This window comes from Pelodiscus sinensis, chromosome 1, assembly GCF_049634645.1.
Source record: "Pelodiscus sinensis isolate JC-2024 chromosome 1, ASM4963464v1, whole genome shotgun sequence".
Classification (NCBI taxonomy): Eukaryota; Metazoa; Chordata; order Testudines; family Trionychidae; genus Pelodiscus; species Pelodiscus sinensis.
In genome coordinates, this window is record NC_134711.1 from 266,655,330 (window position 1) to 266,681,588 (window position 26,259).

General features: G+C 44.2%; 2 protein-coding genes across 2 annotated transcripts; one reads left to right on the top strand and one right to left on the bottom strand.

Annotated features, from left to right (window-relative positions):
- Positions 1-710: 710 nt before the first annotated feature.
- Positions 711-8,644, top strand: LOC102456110 (glutamine amidotransferase-like class 1 domain-containing protein 3, mitochondrial). The gene is made up of 4 exons (XM_006116442.3): positions 711-880; positions 2,908-3,079; positions 5,481-5,685; positions 8,357-8,644. Exons 1-4 carry the CDS (start codon positions 773-775, stop codon positions 8,547-8,549), a joined length of 678 nt encoding a protein of 225 aa, XP_006116504.1. The 5' UTR covers positions 711-772; the 3' UTR covers positions 8,550-8,644.
- A 2,694-nt stretch (positions 8,645-11,338) lies between these two features.
- ACOD1 (aconitate decarboxylase 1) lies at positions 11,339-23,710 on the bottom strand. Its single transcript, XM_006116459.4, has 5 exons — positions 23,616-23,710; positions 22,583-22,744; positions 20,754-20,843; positions 16,971-17,176; positions 11,339-14,980 (listed from the first exon to the last, which is right to left on the bottom strand). The coding sequence occupies exons 1-5, from the start codon at positions 23,700-23,702 to the stop codon at positions 14,029-14,031; spliced, it is 1,497 nt and encodes a 498-aa protein (XP_006116521.3). The 5' UTR covers positions 23,703-23,710; the 3' UTR covers positions 11,339-14,028.
- Positions 23,711-26,259: the final 2,549 nt, after the last annotated feature.

The following is a 26,259-nucleotide window of genomic DNA, read 5'->3' on the forward strand; positions in this document are numbered from 1 at the left end:
CCTAATCCTGTAACATTTCCTGTACATACTTAATTGTAAACACAGTGTAGTCCTACTGAAATCCTAAACCTCTGCAGAATCAGGGCCATGCATGAAAACTGGAAGCCCCTTGAAAAACTGGCGAATGCATATTTAACAAGCATGAGCTGCAGCTGGATGCTCATATTTTGCCCCAGAGAACTGTTTTGTGTCGTATGAGATAAAGACCCGACAGCCCCTATTACTCTGTCAAAGGCCACCTGTAGAGCGTGGCATGGCATGTAGATGATGAGCTCTCTAGGGCTGGAGACCAATTTCTCTGCTACTTTTCTGGGCAGCTCCTGGCATCATAGGGCCCTGCTCTGTGTCTGGTGTTGCTAGGTGCTTCAGGAAAACACGATTTAATTGGAGGCAGGTGGAAACACTTTAGGGACATTAGGGTTGTCCCTTTCCTACGGATGTGACTCTAGAGCTGTGCTGTCCCACCAGTTCGGAAGCAGCACCCACTAGAGTGGCTACTACTATAAGCAAACTAGCCACACTCAACTGGCCAAATAGCCACATTCGGCTAGTGGCTAGCGTGCTGGACCCCCACGACAAACCCCCGCTCCCAGCCTGTCACACACAGCTCGGACTGGACGTGACACTAGGGGCCCCTCTGGGGCTCAGGGCAAGGACCGCTGGGCAGCGGCGGCTTGTGGCTGCCCCGCGGGGCGTGAAGGGTTAAATCCCCCAGCTTCCGGCGCTCTCGTTTCCCGAAGCGGCCTGGCGCGGAGCTGTGCCCGAGCGCGCCATGGGGAAGCGGGTCGCCCTGGTGCTGGCCGGCTGCGGGGTGTTTGATGGCAGCGAGGTGCACGAGGCCTCGGCCGCCCTGGTGCATCTCAGCAGAGGCGGAGCGCAGGTGAGAGCGGAGCCGCGCTGCAAGGGGGCAGCCCCGGAGCGGGGCCTGATTCCCCGGCAGGCGCGGGAGCCTTGGGGAAGTTGCTGCAGCAGCAGCGGAGGAAGTGGGACCTTCCCGTCTCTGTCCAAAGTAACCTCTGGCTGGGCCTTTAGCACCGGGAGCCTGCCCGGCACGCTGCAGACGCTGAGCTATGGTGAAAGCAGTGAACGGGGATCTCTCCTCCCTCCCCCGCTTGCTTGCTAGCTTGACTCTCCTGTCCCCCACTCCAGCCTAGGGACTGAAAAACTCTGACCTAAACACCTGGGCTGTGTCTACACTGGCCAGTTTTTCCAGAAAATCAGCCGCTTTTCCGAAAAACTTGCCAGCTGTCTACACTGGCCGCTTGAATTTCCGCAAAAGCACTGACTTCCTACTGTAAGAAATCAGTGCTTTTTGTGGAAATACTATGCTGCTCCCGTTCGGGCAAAAGTTCCTTTTGTGCAAAAGGGCCAGTGTGTAGACAGCTGAGATTTGTTTTGCGCAAAAAAGCCCCGATTGCGAAAATGGCAATCAGGGCTTTTTTGCGCAAAAGCGCGTCTAGATTGGCCACGGATGCTTTTCCGCAAAAAGTGCTTTTGAGGAAAAGCGTCCGTGCCAAACTAGACGCTCTTTTCTGAAAATGCTTTTAACTGAAAACTTTTCTGTTAAAAGCATTTGCGGAAAATCATGCCAGTCTAGACGCAGCCCTGCTTCCTCCCCAGCTTTGGATCTAGCTCTTGATCGAAAATGTGCTGCTAGCATTTATCTTTGGCTAAAGTGGGACGTTTGGACCTGGGTCCAAATGTTGTGTCTTGGACCCCATTCCCTGTGCTCAAACAATAGAGAATGGCCCCATCTCAGCTGGGCATAACAGATAAGGAAGTGCTGGGCCTAGCAACAACATTGGCAGCCCCATCACAGTCAGAGTTCTAGGAAAAATGTGTGTCTTACTAAATGGACTACATCTTAGATATTTGCCATTACTGTTCAAAATGCAATAAATGCAACCAAGGAAAGGTGTATATAGAAGTCTGAGAAGTATGCTATGTGTCAGATGTGTAAAAAATATCAACAGTGCCACCTTCTTGAGGCTTCATAACTTTTCATGTTGACTTCTAAAAGCTTGTTGAAGAAAGATGGTGTTTTTTTAAAACCGTTTTGTGCCTCCTCTTTAATCGCAACAAAGAGTTGCTCCATGAAAATGCTCAGTGTGTGCCTTCCAGATCTGACCCCATTCAAAATTTGGGATAGTACAGGGGAGAGGAAGAAGGAAGTAGCAATATCCACTTCATAACTTTTAGCCTAGAGGTTAATCACTCAGCTGGGAAATCGGAGACCCAGGTTTAATTCCACCCTGCTTTTTAGGAGAAAAGTTTTGAATCCAGGTTTTCCACCACTCAGGAAAATGCCCTAATTCCTGAGCTATGCGATATTCTGATGTGGGGTTCCCACAATCTCTCCTGTAGGTGTTGTTTCATTCTGGGTAAAGATAACAAAAGAATCATTGGAACAGGGGGACTGGACTCTGGGTTGCCTCTCTCTTAGAGATAGATGCTCTGACCACTAGGCTATAGAATAAGTCTCTGCTATCCAGTAGTTGGTGACTGCTCCAACTACTGGGTTATAAGTTATAAACTGGGCAGTACAACTTCTTGTTCTCTTCCTCCTACCATTTGATGTGGAGTGAGGCAGGCATCTAGCCACCTGGCTCTGAGAAATGGTTCCCAACTGTGGATCACAAAGAGAGAGCTTTCTGCAGCCCAGAATTGTGTGAGATTGGCCACACCCCTGTCCTCGGCATCACCTATTGATTATTTTAGCTGTCTCTCCACCTGGCATGCTGGCTTTTGTGGTCTGATTCTCAGAAACTTCTCTCTCACAGTCCAACATTCTTGGATAACTGTGCCTAGTTTGTTTGTGAAGTTGTTGAATTGATATAACCCTGTAGCTTTTCCTAGTCTTAATTTGTTTCTGTACACAGCCTATTTTATTCTGTGCCTACATTTTAGGTAAAGATATTTGCACCCAACATAGAACAGATGCATGTAGTGGATCATTTCAGAGGAAGTCCCACAGAAGAGAAGAGAAATGTGTTAGTTGAAAGTGCTAGGTTAGCAAGAGGCAACATTCAAGATTTGGCTGACCTGGAAGTTGCTGGATTTGATGCAGTAATTTTCCCAGGTGAGTTTTGGTTTAAAAACAACAAAATACCCCATTCCCATAAACTGTAACTACAGGATGTTAAAAATAGTTACTTGTAGCTATTTTTTTAAAATCTCTTTTTAAATAAAGGATTTTCTATATCTGTGAAACTTGAAAACTTTTTTTATAAACATGGATTCTTGTAGAAGGTCTCAATACTTTTAAATAAAAATTACTCCTATAGTCCTCTATTAGGTGAGTATTGTTATCCCAATGTATAGATGTCAGGATGCTGGGCTTAATATTAGCATTCACATTGCATAGTTCCTTCTTCCTAAGTATTGTACAGTACACTTCCCTACCTACGGACAAGAACAGAGCACAGAGGAAGAGCAGAGCAATGGCAGAACTTGCTGTTATACAACATTTGTTATACTTTAGTGACGTTGAAATGGTTGCCAGACTGTCTGTGATTGCCAGCTGCATGCCATTTCCTGCCTGACGTTTTGTTCAAATTGTACTTCCACATTGCAACAGAGCATTTGTGCAATTTCTTTCATTCACAGATCTTGAGCTGCTTTCCAAGTGTATTGTTTCCATTTCACAGGTCGGGAAACGAGGCCACATACAGGCTATGTGACTTGCTCAAAGTCCCTTTACAGAGTCAGTGTCTACAAACTCCTCAAGTACTAACAGCTCAGTTGACCATTAGCAGCATCCATTTTTAAATCAGGATAGCATTTTCTGCAGTACAGCCAGTAGAGGGAGCACAAGTATAACACAGAATTAATAAATCCATTTCCCAGGGCTATGATGAGTTGGTAATATCATTACTGCTGCAGGTGTACAGACCAGTTAACAAATTGTATAATAAGTTAATGCTCCATTAGAAACTTGGTGGAGGGGCCTGGGAAGAAAGACTATCAAAGGGAAACAAACAATGTAAATTTAGGATTAAAATAATATTAAAACCAGCAAGTAATGGGAATAAGCTGAAAGCAAGAAATTAAAATTGTGTTCCTTACTACAGTTCTTGCAGCACTATCATTTATTATAGGAATGCCAATAGCTGTTTTCATTCCACAAGGAATCAAATATTTGGATGATTATATTTTATAATAACTTTTTATTACTTTGACAATGTAAACTAGTGTAAATCCAGCAAATGGAATTGTATTAAAATGTAATCTGTTTCTACCAAAAAATGTGGATTAAATGCAGACACAGGATTGCTTATTATTGCATAGCTCCAAAGATGCAGAGTCTTTTTTTAAAAATAGCAAATTGCTTTACAATTCACTAGAGATACAGCCCAAAGCTGCTTGTGCTGCAACGTCTTTAAAAAGTGAAACATACTGGGTTATCTCAATACAAAGTAAAAACCAGAAAGTTCAAAGAAAGACATATCTTATAATTATATTTTGAATTAAAACTTAGAAAGGCTTCATTTGGCATGTGTAAAAGATTCGCATTTATACCAAAGAAAACCAGCACGGTTTGCAACAGAGGATTTCTGCCTCATGAAGTAGCCTAGCCACAACAAGAATGCTTAATCATTTTTGTAAGCTGAATGGAGGCATGATTTTCCCCCTGCACTCATGAACTATATTAGTATTGTCCAATTCTCATTTTAATGTCTCATCATTCTTGGGTTTTGGTTCATCATTTTAATGTCTCATCATTCTTGGGTTTTGGTTCATCATTGTGTGTAGGTAGGTACAGATCAAGAGATAAAATTTACTGGGAGAGGCCTGGGGTAAGTGGCCTGAAGATTAAACTGGTGTTGAGCTTCCTTTCTGGGACATTCTGAAACAAAAGACAGGACTATGCAGCACTTTAAAGACTAACAAGATGGTTTATTAGGTGATGAGCTTTCGTGGGCCAGACCCACTTGCTCAGATCAATTTGTGGAAGAAAATTAGCACAACCATATATGCCAAAGTGATACAATAAAAAAAAAAGTGAACACACATAAAATTGACAAGTCAGTTTTTAGAACAGAGCGGAGGTGAGGGGGGAAGGTTAGTGTCTGTGAGGTAATGATATTAAGGGTGATAATTGGGGAAGCTATCTTTGTAATGGGTGAAATAATTAGCATCTTTAAGGCCCATACGTAAAGTGTCAAATTTAAGCATGAATGACACTTTACGTATGGGCCTTAACAAAGATGCATCTCTATGACTTTTCTGGGATATGTGAATGCTTGCATGCCCGCTATCTATGCAATCCAGAATTTCCATTGTTGATGTTGTGAATCCATCACGGTTGGCATGCTGAAGATTGCAGCCCACTAACTTAATAAAATGTAGATAGGCTGCAATTTTAAAGCTGTGCCATGGCTTAAAAGAAGAGGGTATGACGTTCTTCTGGTGTTGTAGCAACTAGCTGCTCTTCAGACTGCCTTAAATGGGAACTCCATGCTTTTTTTTTTCCCCCCAAGGTGGATTTGGTGTAGCAAAGAATCTCTGTTCCTGGGCAGTGGATGGAAAGAACTGTACTGTCAATGAGCTTGTGAAGACTACTCTTCAGGCTTTCCATAGTGCTAAGAAGCCCATTGGTTTGTGCTGTATATCCCCAGTGCTGGCAGCTAAAATCTTTCCAGGATGTGAAGTTACAGTTGGCCATGATAAAAATATAGATGGAAGGTAAGGCCTATGATGTCAGCATTCTCCAGAGCATACATTATTTGCATTTTGTCTTACTTTACTTTGTCCATTTCATAATAGCAATAGGAAATGCACTTTTGTAGCAAGAGGGCTGAGACTAGCATGAAGCTAGTTAGCTTGTTGTACACTTTAGTGGCATAGCAATTTACCCATAATCAAGAAATACACTGGCCCATTATTTGTCTGCTAACATCATCCCCTGTTGCATTAGACAGAATTTAAAAAAAAATTCTAGTGTAAGGGATATATTCTTCAGAGCACAATTCAGTAACTAGAGCGACGTCTAGACTACAAGCCTCTTTCGAAAGGGAGCATCTAGAATACAAGCATTTTTTTCGAAAAAGCGAGTCGCTTTTTTGAAAGAGTCTAGACGCTCTCCTTCGAAAAAGCACAGTTTGCATTCAATAGTGCCTTTTTTAGAAAGAGTACTTTTGAAAAAAGGCATTATTCCTCATAAAATGAGGTTTACCACAATTGAAAAAACTGCCACGTTCTTTCGATTTACTTTTGAAAGAACGTGGCTGCAGTCTAGATGCAGGGGAAGTTTTTTTTTTTTTTTTTTTTTTTTTTTAAACCCTGTAGTCTAGATACACCCTAGGTGCCTATGGCAAGGAAGCAACTTGGCATTGCATTCCAGAATCATCCAGTTGTTAAAATTGGCTGCTGGCAGACATCCCAATGGCAGCAATAAATAATCATAACAAAATCTTAGTAGGGATGTTTTTAAAAAAAAAAAAAAAAAAAAAAAAACCTGCTGAATTTTTCAATGATTACATGTTTACATGTATCGGAGGCAGCAGCGCGAGGGTGGGGCTGGCAAGCACCAGCTCCCACTAAACTGCCTGGCTGCCCTCTTCCCCCTCTGCATAGGGGAGAGTAGGCAGGTGACTCTGTGGGAGCCGGTATGTGTGGGGAGCTGGCTTATAAGCCATCTCCCTGTGAGCACAGGCTCCCATCAGCCCCTCCTCTCCCACTGCTGTCTTTGATACAGAGGCAGCAATATGGGGGAGGGAGCGGGGAGGGCATTGCATGTAATCGTGAAGGTTAAGTTGATGAGTCCAGCTCATCGGTTAACCATTTAAATGTATACATCAACGCTTCCCTAAACCTTAGGCTGATGTCATGCCCTTGCCATTCTCTTTGCTCCCATTGTTTTAATGGAATTGCCCTTCCTGGTGAGAGGGGTTTAAAGACATGTTTATGGGTAGCAGGAGTTAGTTCTTCTTCAGGTAATGTTCATTATTGATAGAATATCTGAATAATGAAATTCAGTAGAGTCAGATAAGAGTGATGACTTGCAAACCAGCTGTTGCACCCATCTTTTCTCTCTCCTCCTCCCCCCCAGCTAGTCTTACAACAAAATCACTTTGCTTCAGATGTTGTGGCAGTTTCTCTAAAAGGGCCAAGAAGAGGAGCTAAAGTGACATCACCTCATAAATTCATCTAAAGATGTTACAGTGTTTCAGTTGTGCAGATCATGGGGTTTTATTACAGCTTGGAAAAGAGGAGACTAAGGGGGGGATATGATAGAGGTCTATAAAATCGTGAGTGATGTGGAGAAAGTGAATAAGGAAAAGTTATTTACTTGTTCCCATAATATAAGAACAAGGGGCCACCAAATGAAACTAACAGGCAGCAGGTTTAAAACAAATAAAAGGAAGTTCTTCTTCACACAGCATATAGTCAACCTGTGGAACTCCTTGCCTGAGGAGGTTGTGAAGGCTAGGACTATAACAGGGTTTAAAAGAGAACTAGATAAATTCATGGAGGTTAAGTCCATTAATGGGTATTAGCCAGGATGGCTAAGGAATGGTGTCCCTAGCATCTGTTTGTCAGAGGGTGGAGATGGATGGCAGGAGAGAGATCACTTGATCATTACCTGTTCAGTTCACTATCTCTGGGACACCTGGCATTGGCCACTGTCAGCAGACAGGATACTGGGCTGGATGGGCCTTTGGTCTGACCCAGTATGGTCACTCTTATGTTCTTGTTCTGATGGCAAAATATCTTGATTTGACAAGATAACAGATTAGTGGTAAATAGGGTGTGGGAGGGAGGGAGTACTTTGCTTAAGTTTCTGTAGATCTGAAATCTGACTGTCCAAGATCTCATCTTGTCATCACTAAGGCTAAGATTTTGTTAGAGATTTTTAGTAAAAGCCATAGGCAATAAAGAAACATTCACAGGAGCCATGGCCTGCCCGTAACAAAATGAGGATCAGCAGATACCCAGATACTGCCTGTAGTGGGGCAGTTTGTGTGGCAGCTATGAGCTCCGGTTGGCTTTTGGAGTTCCAGGATCCCCTCACATCTACTGCCTGCAGCAGCTGGCAGCTGTAGGATACCCTTGTTGCCCACAGCTCCAAGGGTGCCTCGACAGCTTTGGAGAGGTGGGAGCTGCAGGGGTTTGCCTGTTGGAGCTTAGTGGGCCACCAGAAGGGGTGGGGATACCTATAGCTCCCTTGCCCCTTCCCCCTCAGGTGGTAGGAGATCCTGCTGCAGGCTGAAGTCACAGAAGTCTTTGATTTCCACAACCTCTGTGACTAAATCATAGCTGTGCTAGAAGTAATTCAAATATTTCTGAAACTCTCTCACTGAAATTAGTTGTCAAAATCAGATGGCTACAATATTTTTCCTTTTAATGTTAACAGGTTCCCTGATGCGGAAACAGCATCTGCTATAGCAGAACTTGGATGCAAGCACATTTGTAAAGATGTCACTGAATCACATGTGGATACCACCAACAAAATAGTCACTACTTGTGCTTTCATGTGCAAAGCTCCTTTGCATGAAATTTTTGATGGAATAGGAACAATGGTGACCGAAGTCCTGAAGATCAGCTGAGGGAACTCTGACATTTGCTATCCCCTGCAGTGAAATGACTATCAGTAAATATAAAGCATTTACCTATATTAATAAACTGTAGTTAATAAGCTTCAGTCTGTTTTTTTTTTTTTAAGTGCTGTCTCACAACATCACCTCTACAATTTTTATCACATTTCTCCCCCTCTTCCCCCCCATTTGAAATACAGGCAGCATTTCTAGAGTTTTATTCTGAACTGGCATGATTTTCCAGAAATGCTTTTAACGGAAAAGTTTTCTGTTTGATGGCCCCAATCCACAAATATACTTTGGTGCCTCGGTCTCATGTTTTGATTTTGCTGTAATTCACGAAACTGCTGTCAAACTCTACTGGCACCTAAACTCCTCCAGAACCAAAATTTTTAGATGAAAGTTTTCTTAGCACCCGAGTTTTAGTCTCTGAGAACAAACAGCGACTAACTCTGTTTGGCCACCTATCTTTAGCCTAAGCCCAAGAGCAGCCAATTAATCAGGGAAGATGCGCATCATCTGCCAATCTCATGAGTGGGGGTGAGCCAGTCGTGCCCACCTTTTCTGTATGTATATAAAATTTTTTCCTGCTGGATAACAGAATGTTCCTAACAGAATGACATCATCAGTCTCAGCAAAACAAAAGCAGCTGGGGAAGGGGGTGTTGGCAAGCATAGCAAGCAGAGGGTACAGCCCCTTAGTATCTTTTAAAACACTTACCTGGGATGTGGGAGTCAAAGGTTCAAATTTCCCCTTGTGCCTGATAGGTAGAAAGTATGTGAACAGGATAGTCTCATGTCTCACTGTAATCACTGAGTTATTCTGATGTGGCTCTCCCTCAATCTCATGTTAAAGCTGATCTTTTGTGAATAAATAATGAAAGCATGATTGTATGAGAGGGACTGGACTCTGGGTAGCCCACCTCCCATGCGGCTGCCCTAGCTTGCTCTTTCCCAATGATTTTTTTCAATATGGATAAATAATTATTTATGCATAGTGGAAAAGCCATTGGGCTGGAGAGCAAGAGACAGAATGACTGTGTAGTCTGGAGGTAGGGGTACCCAGCTGGGCCAAGGAAGAGCCTGAGTCTAATCTCCCTGCTAGAATCATTCATTGTCTATCCACAGGGTAACAGCATTAAAGAAAGATTGAGGGAGCCCTGTAACAAATATTGCAACCACAGGCAGTGTCTTTGTGTGTGGAGGGGGTGTATTATATTACTGTGGACCCGGCATTGTATGAATGTGTTTTGCTCTCTGGATAGAGGGTTACCGGAACTCCCTCATAAACAGAACAAGTGTGCGTGCATGTGCAAGTGTGTTTGAGGATGAATTAAAGTTACTCACTACCTTCTGGAGTGTCTATAATGTACGTCCTAGTAGAGTCACACAACTGGTTCAAGGTGGGTTCCCAGAGACTAGGAAATTGAAGAGAGGGATATTGCCTTAAAAAGGCTGTTCTTAGACTCAGGACCTTTTTTGTGATCCAGCAAATGGACAGGACTTTCTGTCCAAGGAACCCCAATCCTTGTGGAAGAGTTGGAAGGCCCTTACCCTCCCAAATCCCCATAAAACAGATTGGTAACCCCTAGCATGTGTAAAGAAATTTCTGTTTATTCATTTTCTCTTTAATGCTTTTCCCTTAAGAATTTGGGTGCTTGCTTAGAAGGAGCAGTGTGATCACTTATAACTGGCTGGCACTATCCTGTTCATAGCCTCAGAGAGAAAGCAGCACACAGGCACCAGTCCTTAAGCAAAGTGGCTTGGTGGGGATAGCACATGTGTGGGAGTGTGATGGGGAGAGGGGACCCTGCACTGAAGGGGGGGTGGGGTTAGCCTCTGTGGGCAGAGGAAGTCCTGCCCCTTTTCCCAGACTGGGCATGTTCCAAGTGCTGGAGCAGTATAAGAGGCAGCAGAGCAGGTCAGTCAGGGTGGACTGCCAGAGAGGAAGGAGTTTAGACCAGAAACTCTTGAGCGGCCCCTGCAGCCACAGCCGCCCCAGGAGCAGCAACTGCTTCAACCACAGCGACAGCCCCTACCAGGGAGGCCTGCTGAGCAACGCCCCGAGAGCTGAGTGGCACGCCGGGGATGGTAGGAAGTGGCCCAGGGGGGAGGATTGTCCTCCAGGAGCTCAGTGCATTTTGGCTGGAACCCCCGCTGAGCAGGCAGTGAAACCCTACTCTGCCAACAGGGTCCTGGACTGAGACCTGGTGGAGCGGGAGGGCCTGGGTCCCTCCACCCCCCAGTAATCTGCTCCCTGACAACGTGGGGAGCCTGACCTGCGGACTGGGCCTCCAGGCCAGAGTAACTCTGAGAGAGGGGACTGTGTTTGGGACTAGGGCTGTATTTGCCCTGCGAAAAAGGGAGATTGACCCCAACTTTGGGGTGTCCCGACCATTGAGGGGTCCTGCCCCTCGACAGGGAGGCTGTGCAGCTATAAAGCCATGACCAGGCTGGAGTGAGGTAACTGCTGGAAATCTTATGCCAGTGCCTTGCCGAGACAGAGGGGCCACAGAAATACAGTTACCCTGAAGTTGTAACAATAGTCCCACAGCAGAATATCCGAAACAAAAGACAGAACTATGTAGCACTTTAAAGACTAACAAGATGGTTTATTAGGTGATGAGAAACCATCTTGTTAGTCTTTAAAGTGCTACATAGTCTGGTCTAGCTGAAACAAAAGACAGAACTAACACGGCTGCATCTCTAGCAGAACATCCTACACTCAGATGGTTTGTGCACTTTGTTGGAAAGTGGGGCACCCGTTTCAATCTCCTCCCACCCACCCCTCCCTGGAATAGAGGGGGCAATTGAGCCAGGCTCTCCCACACCCCAGATAAGCTCTCTAACCAATGAGTTATAAGGTGGGATAAGCTCAAGCAACTGCTGCCTCCTCTAGCAAAGCAGGCATTTCTCTGCTTCATTCAAGAAATTGCTGAGGCACCAAAGCCATCCTATTCCAGGAGACACTTTTCTGTTTGTGAGTTAGTAAGTAGAGATAGGTGCTTAACTCCAAGAGAGGAAGGGCTTAGGTCATACCTCTCATTTTGCCTTGGCTAGCATTGGAAGCCCCCGGCCTAGTGTGATGGCTTTTTAAGGCTCACATTCTAAGGTTTCTTTCTCCCTCTATTCATTGTATAGAGCAGTGGTTCCTAAACTTTTTGGGCTTCGGAGCCCTTTACATGCGTAAAAATTTATGAGGAACCCCAGCGGTCCACTGATTGTATGTGTTGTACCTATTGATGTGTTGTACCTATTGATGAAGACTTCCAGATTTTGTGAAATTTTGTACATATATTTATCAACGTATGTGTTTTATTCATAAATATTAACAAACAAATCATTTACTTGTACAATACTTTTTTATTCAGATTTTAAAACAACATTTTTTTAAAGAAAAATTACTGCATTTTGCCCAAAATCAAAAACAATCATTATTTTTAGTGAGAAGAGTGGGCTTGCTTTCTATTCTTACAAAGTTCTTTAATGTCTGGCATGATAGAAGAAAGTTGGATTTGTGTCAGTTCGAGGCAATCCTCAATTATGCTTTTGAAGGCTTTCCAGTTTGTCAACCTCGCAGAGCCCTTGGAGATGTCTCACGGAGCCCTGGGGCTCTGCGGAGCACAGTTTGAGAAACACTTGTCTAGAGAACACAGGTGCCTAACTTAGGCTTTGTGGCTCATAGTGCAGTTCCTGTGCTGCTTCTAGGTGCATAAAAGGTGCCACAACACTCCGTGTGGCAATTCCTAAGTCCCTTTGTGGAGGCCAATGACATTAGTTACACATGCTCTAACAGTCATCTGCAGAAGTCCCTCACCTAGCTGAACGACTGTACATAAAGAAGTTGGTCGTTCTTTCAGCATAATAAATGATTGAATTCTAATGTGGCAGTAATGATACTGAAAGGCTTTTGTTTAATATAACAAAATGAACGTAAACACCTGCTTTAAGTGATCCCAAAAAGCATACCTTTGTGTGTGACCAAGGAGGTTGTATATGCAAGTGGCTGAAGGATAGAAGAGATTGGCCCCATGAAGAAATAGCTCATGTACAACATTGAAACATCACCATCTTATTGAGTAAAATCATACAAATATTTATAGCTTTTAAAAGTCATCACTACAAGCACATTAACAGCCACATCTTTTGAAGTTATAACAGTAATGTGAAGAGTATATCAAACATGCCTCCTATACTAACCACATTTTAAAACATAGGCACCTAAATATGCAGCCTGGACTGGCATGCTATTAGAGGTGCCTAAATATGGTTGTAGATCTCTATGGTTAGATCTTCAAATAGGAAAATTAGTCTCTTAAAACAGAAAGCAAAGAGCGCACATGGCTTCCACAGTAAAGCAGAAGCTCCATTAAGCATGTGAACCAAGATACCCATCTGCCTGCACTGTCACCATTAGTAGCTTCAAATAGACATTTCTGTACTGGAGAAAGACTAATCTGATTTTATAGAGGTCAGTGTAAAACATGCAAGAAAATGTTAACATAACACTACTGCTAATGTAAAAATATTTAAATCTTGATTATGTCCTTTTAAGAAGTAAAACCCTCTTTAAAAAAACTATACTGAAATGATGGGTTACATGGTTTTTGTTAATGATGGAAGTCTTGTGCACTGACAAGGCTTAACAGGGAAGCATCCTAAGGATACATCACTTAACATGTCTGGTCAATAACACTGAAGCTGGAGGAATGGGACTTGACTGATACTAGAGAGAAGGCAGCCTCAGAGTTACAGGGGTGCCACGCAACTTTGAAACAGGAGTGATTTTTGGCTATGGCAAGAACCAGATTGTCAAGAATAAATGCTTATGTGTTTAAAACAGCCAAACAAAGAAACTAAATGGGTATCTTAACCAATGCTGTGATTAGAAAGAGAGCACTATTGTCAACTTCGCTTACACAAGACTACGTTTGATGGTGAAGTTGGGATGTTTCTTGGAGACTACCAAGCATTACAACTTTTGTGTCTTAGACTTTTCTTTTGGCATAAATAGAATATGTATATAATTTAGCTATAAATTGCTTATTCTTTACCTGACCTTCTACCAACTGCTTCCCTACCAGTAGGAGTAACTGCCCTATTCCTCTGAAATCCAGATCTGTACAACCAAATCCTCTAATAGAAGCACGACATTTAGGATAAGGCTTTTCTTTCAGGCACCGGTTAGTAGAGAACTTGGTAGCAAAAATCTCCCATCAACAGTGCTATTTTTGTGGCACCTTCAGATACGCTTCTTGTAATGACATAAGGATAATCGGGGAGAGGCGGAGGGGGACATTGTCAGCACAGGATCTTCCTTCCAGCATGGCACAGATACAGCAGACCATGATCATTTAAGTCCAGTATTGTGGCTCTGGCTATAAATGCTGTTCATGTTACAGGAAAGCAACACAATAGAGTTTTCTTTGTTTTGGTGTCTTCTAAGTGCATAGGAGTAACTATGAGGATAAGTCAATAAAGGTCCATTATTTTCAAGGTAAGCGTATTTTTGAAAGTATTTTGGTTAACTGTGCTCCTCTAAGAAATGCACTTAACACAGAACAGTCTTCTACTTTTTCTAAATTATCCACAGTCTCTACAATGCCTTCTGCCGCTTCCAATGAGAGCACACTGGAAGCATTAGAATGAAACTTCTTCTTCAGATCTTCTGTACTTAAGGGTTTTCTCCAGTGTCCATAGAATGTATCACAGCGTTCACTGAACACGTTGCCATCCTGAAGAGTAATGTTCACCTCACAATAAAGGTTCTCAAAGCTAGGCTTGTTATCAGAAGGATGTTCTAGCTTTGTTTTGCTGAGCAGCTCCTTTAACACTGGCCTAGAAATGCTCTGATCACTAAATGACTGAACTGAGATGCTGCCATCCAACAGAGCAGTACATGCCGCAAACTGGAAAGAATGGCGGGCTTCGTGGTCAGAGGTAGGGAAAGGTCTGTTCACGTATCTCACATCTGGGACTTTGACAACAATTTGTTTAATTCTACTAATGGGGACTGAGTCTTCGCCCTGCACAAGGTGCTTCCTCAATGAAGAGACTGCATCCGCCACCCAGTGTGTTCCAAGGTGAGCAGGAAAGCGCTTGATGGCCACATCTTGTTGATCCAACAGCCAGGAATAAGACTGTAAAGTTGGCAGAATCTGGGGCGTATAGTCTGTATAAAAGGCACCCAACCCTGACTCCATGTCCAAGATTTGTTTATTGCCCTGAAGACCCAGTGATGCTAAGCAAGCTGCTTCCAGGCCATGCCGTGCTGCATTGCCGATGTGGAGGGGTTTGGTTTGTGTTGCTGCATTAGCCATTGGGGCACCTGCATAAGAAGCAGCAATCGCTAAAGCTTCTTTACATTTAAACTGATCGAGTGCTAACAATTTAGCAGCAGCTGCTGCACTCCCCATTGTACCAACCACAGCGGGTGGATGAAACCTGAGAAAAGAAAAAAAGCTGTTCATTATCAGATTTCAGAGGAGAGAGATGAATTCTAGGAAAGAACTCCCTGTAAGTGCTTCATCCAACTCTTACAGACTTTAGTGGGAGTTGGATCAGATCATACATCAGCATATATTTAAAAGCCCAAGATCCAGTCCAGTAGTCCTAACCCCAGTGGAGCTCCCATTTTGCCTAGCTGTTGAACCAAATAGCTACTTATTAATGCAAAGGCAAATCTCTTCAGAACCTCTGAACACAGGGGAAGGAGTACAGTTCTACTGTGGGGGGAGGGGGGAAGAGAACAAAGTGTTTAGGGCATGTTTAATAGATTTGAACTAGATTCACAAAGGTACTAAGACGCCTAGCTGTCTCTTTAGGCATGTTACCAACATTTAGGAGCACTGGTGTTCTCAAAAAACCTCTGCTCAGCTGCCAAATTCCTTTGAATTTTTCCAGTGGCAGGCAATGTATCCTCTATTTTTTTCCATCCCTGTGAAAAATCAATTTTGTTATGTGCACCATGGTATGTGTGGATGTGCACCATAAGTAGAAACACATGCCGTTGGCTGTGAGCAGCTGTGAGCACTCTGCTAATCAGCTGAAGGCATTTCAATCTCTCCTGGTTGGCCACCCAAGTGCACAGCTTACAGGGAACACTGCTGGCAGGCTTGTGAAAAGCCAACTACATCCTGATGCCACCAAAAGCTAATTAGCTGCAGGTTGAGCCTCTCTAGTCTGGCACCCTCAGGAACTGGTGTTGAACCAGAGAATTTGCCAAACCACAGGAAGTCAGTATTGTCTAGCAGCATTACCAACACTTCTACTGCTCACTGGGCTCTTAGAAGACATTTGGAGTTAAATTAGAGCTAAATAACAGCACAGTACACTGAGAGCCAGGACTCCTGTCTATAAAACAACTTTATGGGACCACAGGAAACTTGGCCACACCCATGATAAGTGGACATTTGGCTAACTAAAATCATGCCAGACCAGAGAGTACCAGACTAGAGAGATTCAACCTGTACTTGGAGCCCTACCACAAACTGAAGGTCAAAAAGCAGATTCCTCAAACCAGATCTGTCCCTGACATGCAATCTTGTCAATGAGGTCCAATTCTGTAGGCACTCCACAGTGTGTGGAACCATCTATGTCCAAAATACCAATAGCTTAGTACAACAGGGCCAACACTGAAGTAGTTTTGTGAATGTGGTCCTTTATAATTGCTTTATCGTAGACCGCTAACTCTGTTACTCCATATGTAGTGAGCAGCAAAGCAGCAGATAAATCTAGGGATGTGACAGCAACAACAAAGTGTACATCCTGGTGGAGAGGAATTTTTTTGTTTTGTTTTGTTTTGTTTGTTTGTTCCTGAGCTGCTTTGAGGCCATCTTGAGTCTAGAGCCTGTTTATTCTGGGACTATGCCGAGCCCAAGCTTTGTTCTAGGGAGAGATGAATCCTCATTTCTGGGAGCAAGTGATGGTCTTCAAAGTAACATCTGAATAGATGCATTCCCATGTCTGATTGAAAACTGACAAAGAGTTTCCCCCCAGGCCTCTTTTCAACTATTTTGAATCAATGTAAGGGGTAAGGGAATCTTTTCAAATGTCCCAGTGACTGCACAGGAAACAATGCCCCACTAAAAAGACAATGTGACCTATTGTGCTTCTAAAAGGCAAAAATTACAATAAAGTCGTTTTCATTTAGAGATTAGATGGAGCCACATGGAAAATGAAATTAGCTGTGCAACAGTCATCATTTTGAAACCTGAAGTGGAATAGATGATGCTGACCGGTTGTCTCTAGCTATGAAAGAAATTAATTTATTCAGACCTTTTAAAAGTCTCACAAAAAGGCAGTTCTAGGGAGGTTCCTGGGAGAGTAACTGGAGATGGGAAACGAGTATTGGTTTTAACTCTCAATTATATAAAAAATGAACAAAGCACCTCCATGCAACCCAAACACTCTATTTCAAATATCCTTTACCTACCTTTTTGGAATATTGCTGGCTTCCTTGGAAAAGCGCATCAATCTGCCTTGTACTTCAATCCCTACATTGAAAGCTAAGAGCAGATCAAGGCCAGACAATTTTTGCTTTTGAGGGAGGACTTCTGAGGCAGCAATCAGAACAGGAAGCACAGCCCCAGATGGGTGGGTGGCTGGATGCCACGTGTCATCAAAATCCATTGAGTGAACCTTGTGCAAAAGAGAAAGGTCTTGATTTATAACCAGAGATTCATTGTTTGTCTTGGCAAGTTCAGTTAATTCCCTTCCCAAATGAAAAGATTTTAACCAATATCAATTAAGAATTTCATTTAATTTCAGGGTAATCTTTATTTTTAGCTATGCTTTCTTTGTATTGAGTTATACATGAAAATGAAAATTGAGAATATTACAGACTTTGCAGAAAGGGAGCTTAAGTCAGATCTCAATTTCATTAGCTTTAAAGAAGTGTAATTCTAAAGCAGTAGTTCTCAAACTGGGGTCTGTGAACCATTAGTGGTCCATGGATGCCTTGCAGGTGGCCTCTGGCTCGATCTCAGTCCCCCCGTTCTCTCTTCCCCCACAACTGGAAGCCCTCACTGGCCCTCCAACTTTTCCGTCCCTTCCCCCCGGTTGGAACGCCAGCATGGCTATCTGCTGGGGGGGGGCGGGGAGGGAGAAAGCCTTGAGCCTTCACGCCAGATCCGCATCATGGGGAAGAAGCAGAGACAGAAGCAGTTCCATGGATATAATTTAAGCAGAAAAAATAAATTTGCGAGGACACAGTTATACTGATACAAAATACTGGCATAGTTTATTTTGTTTCAGGAAGTAAAATAAGCTATATTGGCATAGGCATGCTGTATGTATAACTGCATGAACATTAGCGCTTATGCTGGTATATCTATAAAACCCCATAACCCTAACTGACATTGAGATGCCAGTAAAATGTTTCTAGTGCATTTTACTAAGTGACAACAGAAGTAGGTTTATGAGTGTGGACGTTATTTATGTAAAATACATGTTACATATCAAAATGTCAGCCTTTTATGTGCTCCCCCTCTGTCCTCTCCCTGCTGCCCCTTCACTATCATCTAAGTCCCACTGCTCCTCTATATCTCCTCAGGTGGGGCACTGTCCTGCCCCCAGCACTGTATAGATAATAGGGATATAAAATCCCATTTAATTAGTTAACAGGTTAAACATTAAGTTTGACTGATTAACCAATTAAATGGGGGTGGATGGGCTGGAGCAGCTCCCCTGCTGTAGACGGGTGCTGTGCTGGAATGCCTTTGCCCGTGGGGTCTGTTCTGAGCAGGCTGGAGTGCCCCTGTCGGCAAACGGGGGTGGCGCTCCAGCCCCCACCAGTTAACTGTAAGTGGTTAACCATGAACATCCCTAGTGGAGAAGCAGCCCCTGGTCAGTGCACTCAGCTCACCAACAGCCTGGGCAGCAGGCTCCTTCCTTCCCCCACTGCCTCTGGTTGAGCGGGGTCCTGGGAAATCCCAAGACATTCAGCCCCAGGTGCTAGCTAGGAAAAGCTGAAGCCAAAGCTCCACACAGCATTGGCACGGGCAGCCTCTCTGCCTCTCAGCTAAGCTCTGGAGTGGAAGGGGGAAAAAGCGATTTCCAGACTGTTCATGCCTGATGCTGAAGGCTTCACAGCTGCCCCCAGGAAATGGGCTAACACCCTCCTCACCTAGGGAGCAGGGGGCTGCTATGTCTAGCGTTGCCAGGTGTCCGGTATTTTTGCCTCCTGTCGGGTAAAAAAATTCAGAAAATAACGGACACCTAAAATGTCCGGTATGTTCTGATTTTTTTCCCGGTCAGGAGGCAAAAATCCTGGTTCCGCAGGGGAGCTCTCTGGCCCCGAGCAGAAAGACAAGATGGCAGATTGGCCACCAGCAACCTGTTAGGGCCAAAAAGCCTCAAAAGCATTTCTTAAAGGGGCCATGCTGGGTTTTTGTATTTTTGTATTTTTTATTTATATTTTTGCTTAACTCTCAGGGTCCTTTGGTCTCCCTTTTTTTTTTCTTCAACAGAATTTTTTCCTCTGTGGTTTTTTTTGGGGGGGGGGGGAGGTATTCGGTATTTTTGGTTAAACCATCTGGCAACCCTAGCTCTGTCCCCTAGGCTCCCTCCCCTGTTGAGCCACTTCTCTGGCTGGGTTTGCTGAAACCCCTGTAGTCAGGTTGCCTGGGCCCCAGTGCACAATGCACCCTTAGCACTTAACTCCTTCCAGGCTATGTTGTAGCTGCAGGACAGGAGGCAACAGGCTTATGTCGGTGACCAGCAACAGTCTGGAGCTGTTAGCTGCCTTTCAACAGTGTGCAGGAAGGTGCAAGCTGCTTCGAGCCATAGATGAGCAGAAAGGAAAAGGAGATGAGCTCTGCAAAGACATGGGCCAGGTCATACCTCCCCCAACCCCTGGCAGCTGGAAGCAGCTCCCATCCTTTCCCTCTTGCATAGTGCAGAAAGGCTCCTGCTGGCCACATTCTGGTGTGAACCCTGGCAGAAATCTGGAGAGGGGGGACATGTGCCCCCCACATGTTGCCTTGAGAAGACACAGCACCACATTCCAGGAGAGGTGGGTCTGTGCTGGGGGCTAAGCCAGGCATAGAGGTGGAAAGGTGAGAGTACTGGGCAGGAAGGGTCAGGTTGGTTTCTAACACCCCCCGTGTGTTAAAAAAAGGTATATAGGAGTGTGTGTGTCACCTCTCCCTATGTGTGTTGTTGCTGCTGATATAGCAGCACCCCAGTCCTGTACTTAGAAATGTTTTGAGTGTTCAGTTATTATACTGGCAGGCTGCCAAAATTTTCCCTCGGGAACTCAAGCCACACAGGGAAAGGTTGTTTTTAACAGTTTATATCTGAGCAAAACCAGACCCAATGAATGAGAGAAAAGAGACTTTTCTTGTTTCCAGGCTATTACCTTGCCACATTCCAAAAGCCTGCTGCAGACATGGGATGAGTTAGCCCATCTAAAGAAAGGTGGCAATAATCTTATATAATGGAATATGTCAGGCAATCTAAATACAAGGGTCAATACCAATGCCCCCAACCATCATGGTAACAGAGAGAGCCTGTCAGATCGTTGTTGTGTTACATACTATACAAACAGAAGTATACACTGTTCCTGCCCTGAAGAGTTTTGAGGTCAGCTATGAAAACATTCTGTCCTAATGGGGGCTGAGGGTTATGCCTTGTGCTATTAGTAAAGCAGTTTTCCTTTGATGTTCGGTGAGGTCTTGGGTTTGACCTATGACCTTAATGAATGAAGGAATTATCATATATAGGATTTGGACATTCTAAATGTATTAACTGTCAAACTTGAGCACCTTCTAGAGAGCATTAGGGACACTAAGTGTCATTTCAAAAACAATTTTTCCTACATTTGAAATGAGGTCTTTAACTTAAGACCTCATCGCCACAGCTAGTTTGAGCATTCTTAATGCACCATTTCCTTAGATTGGCACCTTCACTATTTTTACATAATTCAGAACAGGTCTAATTCAAATCAGGCGTAAACGGGTGGAATGCCATTAACTGCAGGTTGGGTCTGAATTGAGACTACATTTCTTAGGGCCAGTCATCATTTTATTGATAAAATGGAGCATGTACAAAATGGAGAGTTGGTAGGACAGTTTAAGGCCGTTTTATAGCAGCCATAAATCTGGCATCAGCCACAAGAATGAAATAAATTAACAAATGTACAGAAAATAAATGTAAAATATCACTGCACATGGCTTATAAAAGCAGATGTAGACCAGAGAGAGAAGATGTTACTTACAGCTACTCCATTCACAAAAGCTGCATACAGAGGAGGAAGTCTGAAATCTGAGTGCCCCCAGACTGTGCTGGATACATCTGAACTGTAGATCTGGGAGTAATTGGATATCATTTAATGCAAAATCCTGAACTCAAGTATAAGACAATACTTCATGCCTCCCTCTTACTCTTTTCATTATTTACAAAGCAATTATTTCTATCTGCTGTTGAGATTAAATGAGTGGAATAATCTGAACTACCAAAGGGTGCAGAATGCTGCTGTAACGCATCAAAATTTGGGACTGAATTTGAACCTTCTCTAAGAGAAGAAAACCCCAGGAATGTCCCTTCAAAGTCACTCCACTCTAGTGTTCTATCAAGAGGTGTGGTGAAAAAGTTTGCTGTCCTGCAAACTAAATCATGAGACCCACCCCTCTACCTTGTAGATCTCAGGGGATCAGCAGGAGGCCAGGCAAATAAGTTCTGTGCCTCCATAGCCTCTTGAGTCATTGGTATCCCCTCCTCCAAGATCCACTGGCCACAACTGCCAGGGACTTTCCCCAATTCCTTCACAAGTGTCTCTGAAATAAAATGAGAGACTCGGGCTTCTCCTTACCACCTCTGTTGGATGCTGCTTGTGGCCTCCTGCTTCTGGACAACCCACACCACCCATCCCCCTGTATCTCCCCTTACATGAATTCCTGAAAGGCCTCCCTGGGATTCAAGGAAAGGACAAAGTGGCAGAGAAGCAGCCATTTAGGGAGAGTCCTCTCTGCACATTTCCGGAACACAATTCCAACCTACCAGGACCTTCTAAAATAAAATAATAGGCCTGAATTTATGCCATGAATGATACCACTGAAGTGCTAAGAGTTTCCCTTATGTAAGTGACAGGAGATTGGAGAGGAACCAGAGCCAAAGTTTCTATACAACAGTATATGTACTAGAAATTACCTACATTTTGTGTATTTAATATTCCTGTATCTTGTGTATTATAATATTTTAGAGCAGTCTTAATATTGTTTGTTTTGCTGATGTCTTTCTTAGCATGAAAGATCCATGGATAAAAACATCAGTGCGTGCTTAGTACCCATGACAGCCAGCTCCTCTCTTGCCTCCTGCCTGCCAGCATTCCCGCCAATCAGCTCCATCCCCTTTCTTCCAGCATCTCCTGCCTGCTGCAGAGAAGCTATTCTGTGGCATGCAGGAGGAGCTGGGGAGACGGGAGGAGCTAGGACAGGGTACATGTGAGGGAGGGGCAGGATTGGGCAGGACAGGGGTGAGCAAAGCGTGGGGCTGAGTGGGAGCTGAGCACCCCCAGGGAAAAGAAGAAGCCAGCACCCATGTTCATCCAGGTGTGAGAGAAAGGACCTGGTAGGTTATCTAGTCTATGTTTTGCTTACTGTGCAGGGATTTTCCATACAGCATATTTTCCATCAGTGGAGCTTTCCTACCTTCAAGGCAGGCCTGCCAATTGCCCCAGGGCCCAGTGTCTCAAGCAGTGTTTGGAGACCTAAGTCTTATAAATCGTTGCTGGAGCCCCTCATAGTGTGCTGCAGATGGCGCTGAGAGCTTGTGCATGGAGAGGTGCAGTGCAGTCTGGGTGGTGCTAAGGACTGGATGCCATGCTCCTTCCTCCCAAGGCCCCACCCCTTCCAGGAGTGTAACCCCCCCCCCATACTCACACACTCCTTGTGTAATGGTCCAGTGAGTGTGTTGTCTCCCCTGCTTCAAGGAAACAATTCTACCTTCTAATATAGCTCACCATTGGGAGCTTTTCCCTAAATGTACTTTTTCCTCAATTTTATTTTATCTATAACTTTTCTATAATGTGAAGTTCAAGCATCTTACTTTACTGTATTGTATAACTTTGTGGAAGACTGATGTGCTGGTACCAAGCAGCCCCACTCCCAAAGTATCCAGGATCATCCGTTTGCTTCTCTGAATGGCTAGGTCTGTCAGATGGCTTGCATTCAAACCATGGATAACACCAGCAAAATTTTCAGTTACAGTCTGGGGGGGAAAATAGAGGTCTCAATTTAAAAGAAAACATTAAAAATGTTCAGCCTTTTATTTCTACTAAATTGTTTTGCTTTTATACTCTCAGGTCTAAATTATGGAACTTATAGTGTTCTGGCTTTATTCACCAATAATTTATACTTCCTCCATCACTAGGTAAAGGATGGTCTTACACAAATTGCATAAAGTCAACCTCAGGTTTAAATTAACCGAGTTTTGATTCACTTCCCCTCTTTTCCCCTGAGCATACGGGAATATGGTTATTTCTCTTTTTTCTGTTTCCTTCCAACATCCACTCTTGCTTCCTCCTTTCTCTCTTTGTCATACCTCAGAGTACGTTTGTAGTGTTGTTGTCCCAGGATGAGAGACAAGGCACAGGAGATAATATCTTTTATTAGACCAACTTCTATTGGTCAAAGTTTTGCAGAGCTCTGTGTAGATTAAAACATATCACTTCCACCAACAGAAGTTGGTCAAATAAAAATATCTTACCTCCCTTTACATCTAATTTACAGCACAATGATCAAATCCTTCATTTGAGCAGAATTCCCAATATACAGCAGCAACAGAGCAAAATCTTGCAACTGCCACAACTCCCTGTTTCCCACTGACTTTTCTCAGAAATCCAGGTTTCTGAATAACAGGATTATTCACTCTGCCTAATCTATTGATGAAACAAAGAAGGAACATGATTTTGTGTGTCAAATCGGTATGATTTCGCCCTCTTTTCTTTGTTAAAGAACATAAGAAATGTAAAGCAGATGAACTACAGGCCCCATAGGAGCCTACAGAAGAATGAACAATGAAAGCTACAAAAGGTTAAAATGAAAAGACAGACTTAAAATGCAGAAAAATAAAGCAATACCTTTGCCCACATGTTGCAATAGATGACAACTAGTCGCTGAGGCGAAGCTATGAAAGAAACAGCAATGGGGAAACTAATAGGAAGCATGCTCTCTATATAAGCAGCTCTGGCTTCTGTGCTTGTCATCCTGACCCTCCCACTTTTTTCTCTGCCCAGAAATTTCCCCTTTTTCACTGCCAATCTTTTTTACTCACTTCTCCACATGCTACTGCTGGGACTCCTGACAGCACTGCATGAGACTAGTTCATACGTCATGTGCAAGGAGTCATGGAAGATGTGTCAGGTAATGTATATGGGCCTCCTTCTGATCTCACTTCCACCAGCATAAATCTTGAGTAACTCAACTAGAAGGTAGTGCAGTTACATGACTATCAAACCAATGTGAGAGGGGAATCAGGTCCTGTGTGCAGAGAGACACAATTGACACTGGTCCTTGTATGACCAATTGACCAGTCCTGTTCAACTTATTCATAAATGATCTGGAGAAAGGGGTGAGCAGTGAGGTGGTAACATTTGTGGACGATACCAAACTGTTTAAGATAGTCAAGACAGAAGCAGACTGTGAAGAACTTCAAAAAGATCTCACCAAACTGAGGGATTGGGCAACAAAATGGCAAATGAAATTTAATGTGGATAAGTGTAAACTAATGCATATCGGGAAGAATAACCCCAACTATACATACAGTATGATAGGGGCTAATTTGGCTACGACAAATCAGGAAAGAGATCTTGGAGTTATTGTGGTTAGTTCTCTGAAAACTTCCACACAAAAAGGCAAATAAGATGTTAGGGATTATTAAGAAAGGGATAGAAAATAAGAGACAGAATATCTTACTGCCCCTGTATAAAACTATGGTACGCCCTTATCTTGAATACTGTGTACACATGTGGTCTCCTCACCTCAAAAAAGATATTTTGGCCTTGAAAAGGGTTCAGAAAAGGGCAACTAAAAAGATTAGGGGTTTGGAACAGGTCCCATATGAAGAGAGGCTAAGCGACTGGGACTTTTCAGTTTAGAAAAGAGGAGACTGAGGGGGGATATGATAGAGGTATATAAAATCAAGAGTGGTGCAGAGAGGACGAATAAAGAAAAGTTATTTATTAGTTCCCATAATAGAAGAACTATAGGACACCAAATGAAATTAATGGGTAGTAGGTTTAAAATTAATAAAAGAAAGTTCTTCTTCACACAGCGTGTAGTCAACCTGTGGAACTCCTTGCCAGAGGAGGCTGTGAAGTCTAGGACTATAACAGAGTTTAAAGAGAAACTAGATAATTTCATAGAGGTTAGGTCCATAAAAGGCTATTAGCCAGGGGATAGAAATGGTGTCCCTGGTCTCTGTTTGTCAGGTAGTGGTAACCTTTTTGTACCTAAGTGGGTTGCTGCACCTCAGACAAGGATGCCTCTTTCCAGGTAAGGGTAGGCATCATTCACACCATAGAATCATAGAGATGCAGGACTGGAAGGGACCTCATTAGGTCCTCTCATTCAGGGTGAGAGGCTTGCAAAACTTTTGGTGGTGTCCAGACTGCCCAGAGTCCACATCCCCTTTCCCACTCAAACTTCCACCCCCGCCCCCACCTGCCTAAGGCGCTGAGGAGTTTGGGTGGAGGAGGAGTGTGGGCAGGGCCATCCTGGGGCGGGGGGGGGGGAGAACACAGGGTCTTGGGCAACTCCCTAGTGCCCCAGGCATGAGGCCCAGGAGAACTTCCCCACAGCAGGCCCCACCCCACCTCTGCTCCCTCCTACCCTGCTCCATTCCCACCCTTCCCCTGCCCTGCCCCCTCATCAAAGCCCCATCCCCAGAGCAATGCAAGCTAGGGATGTTAAATATTGGTTAACTGAATAGTTGATTAATCTCATGAATTCTTATGGGTTCGTTGACTATTCTATAGCAGCCCCTGTCTAGGGAGAGGGCCCTGAGCTCCCAGACCCAGAACAAGCCAGGACTGAGCTGGGCTGCCTGCCCGCTTGGCTCCTAATACACTTTAAATGCAGAGCTGCAGCAGGGGTAGGTCCAGGACCCAGTGCAAGCTGGGACTGAGCTGGGCTGCTGGCCAGCTTGCCAAAAAATGTCCTGGCAAGGGATGGGGTGGGGAAGAAATGCAGGTAGTTTATAGCACTAACCTATATGCTTTTGCTTATCGGTTAATCGGCTATACTATTACATCCCTAATGCAAGCTGGGGGATTGTTGGGGGGAACTGGCGCGGGCGGCAGCAGGGGTCAGCCCTCTCCTGCACTCACTGTGGCAGTGCAAGCCAGAGCAGTGCAGCCAACTGCTTCACCCCACTATCCTTCCCAGCCCACTGTGCTTCACTTCTCCACAGTGATGGAAAGTGGAGTGCCCTAGGGCTTGGGCTGGGGCACTCTGCTTCCTGCTGCGGCTGTCAAGTGGAGCACAGTGGGCTGGGGGGAGTACAGTGGGGTGGAGCAGAGGGGATTGCCAAGTCGCCCTGGATCCCACTGCTGCTGTGAGTGCAGAAGAAGGGGAGAAGGTCCCCATGCTGCTGCCCCATGCCAGGCCCCTCCCTCCAGGTACCTCCCTGATTGAGGCAGCTAGCATGGGCCCTGTCTCCCCCAAAAGCCTGGGTTCTGGGACGGCCCCCCGAACCATCCTATGAACGGGGCAGCTGTGGGTGTG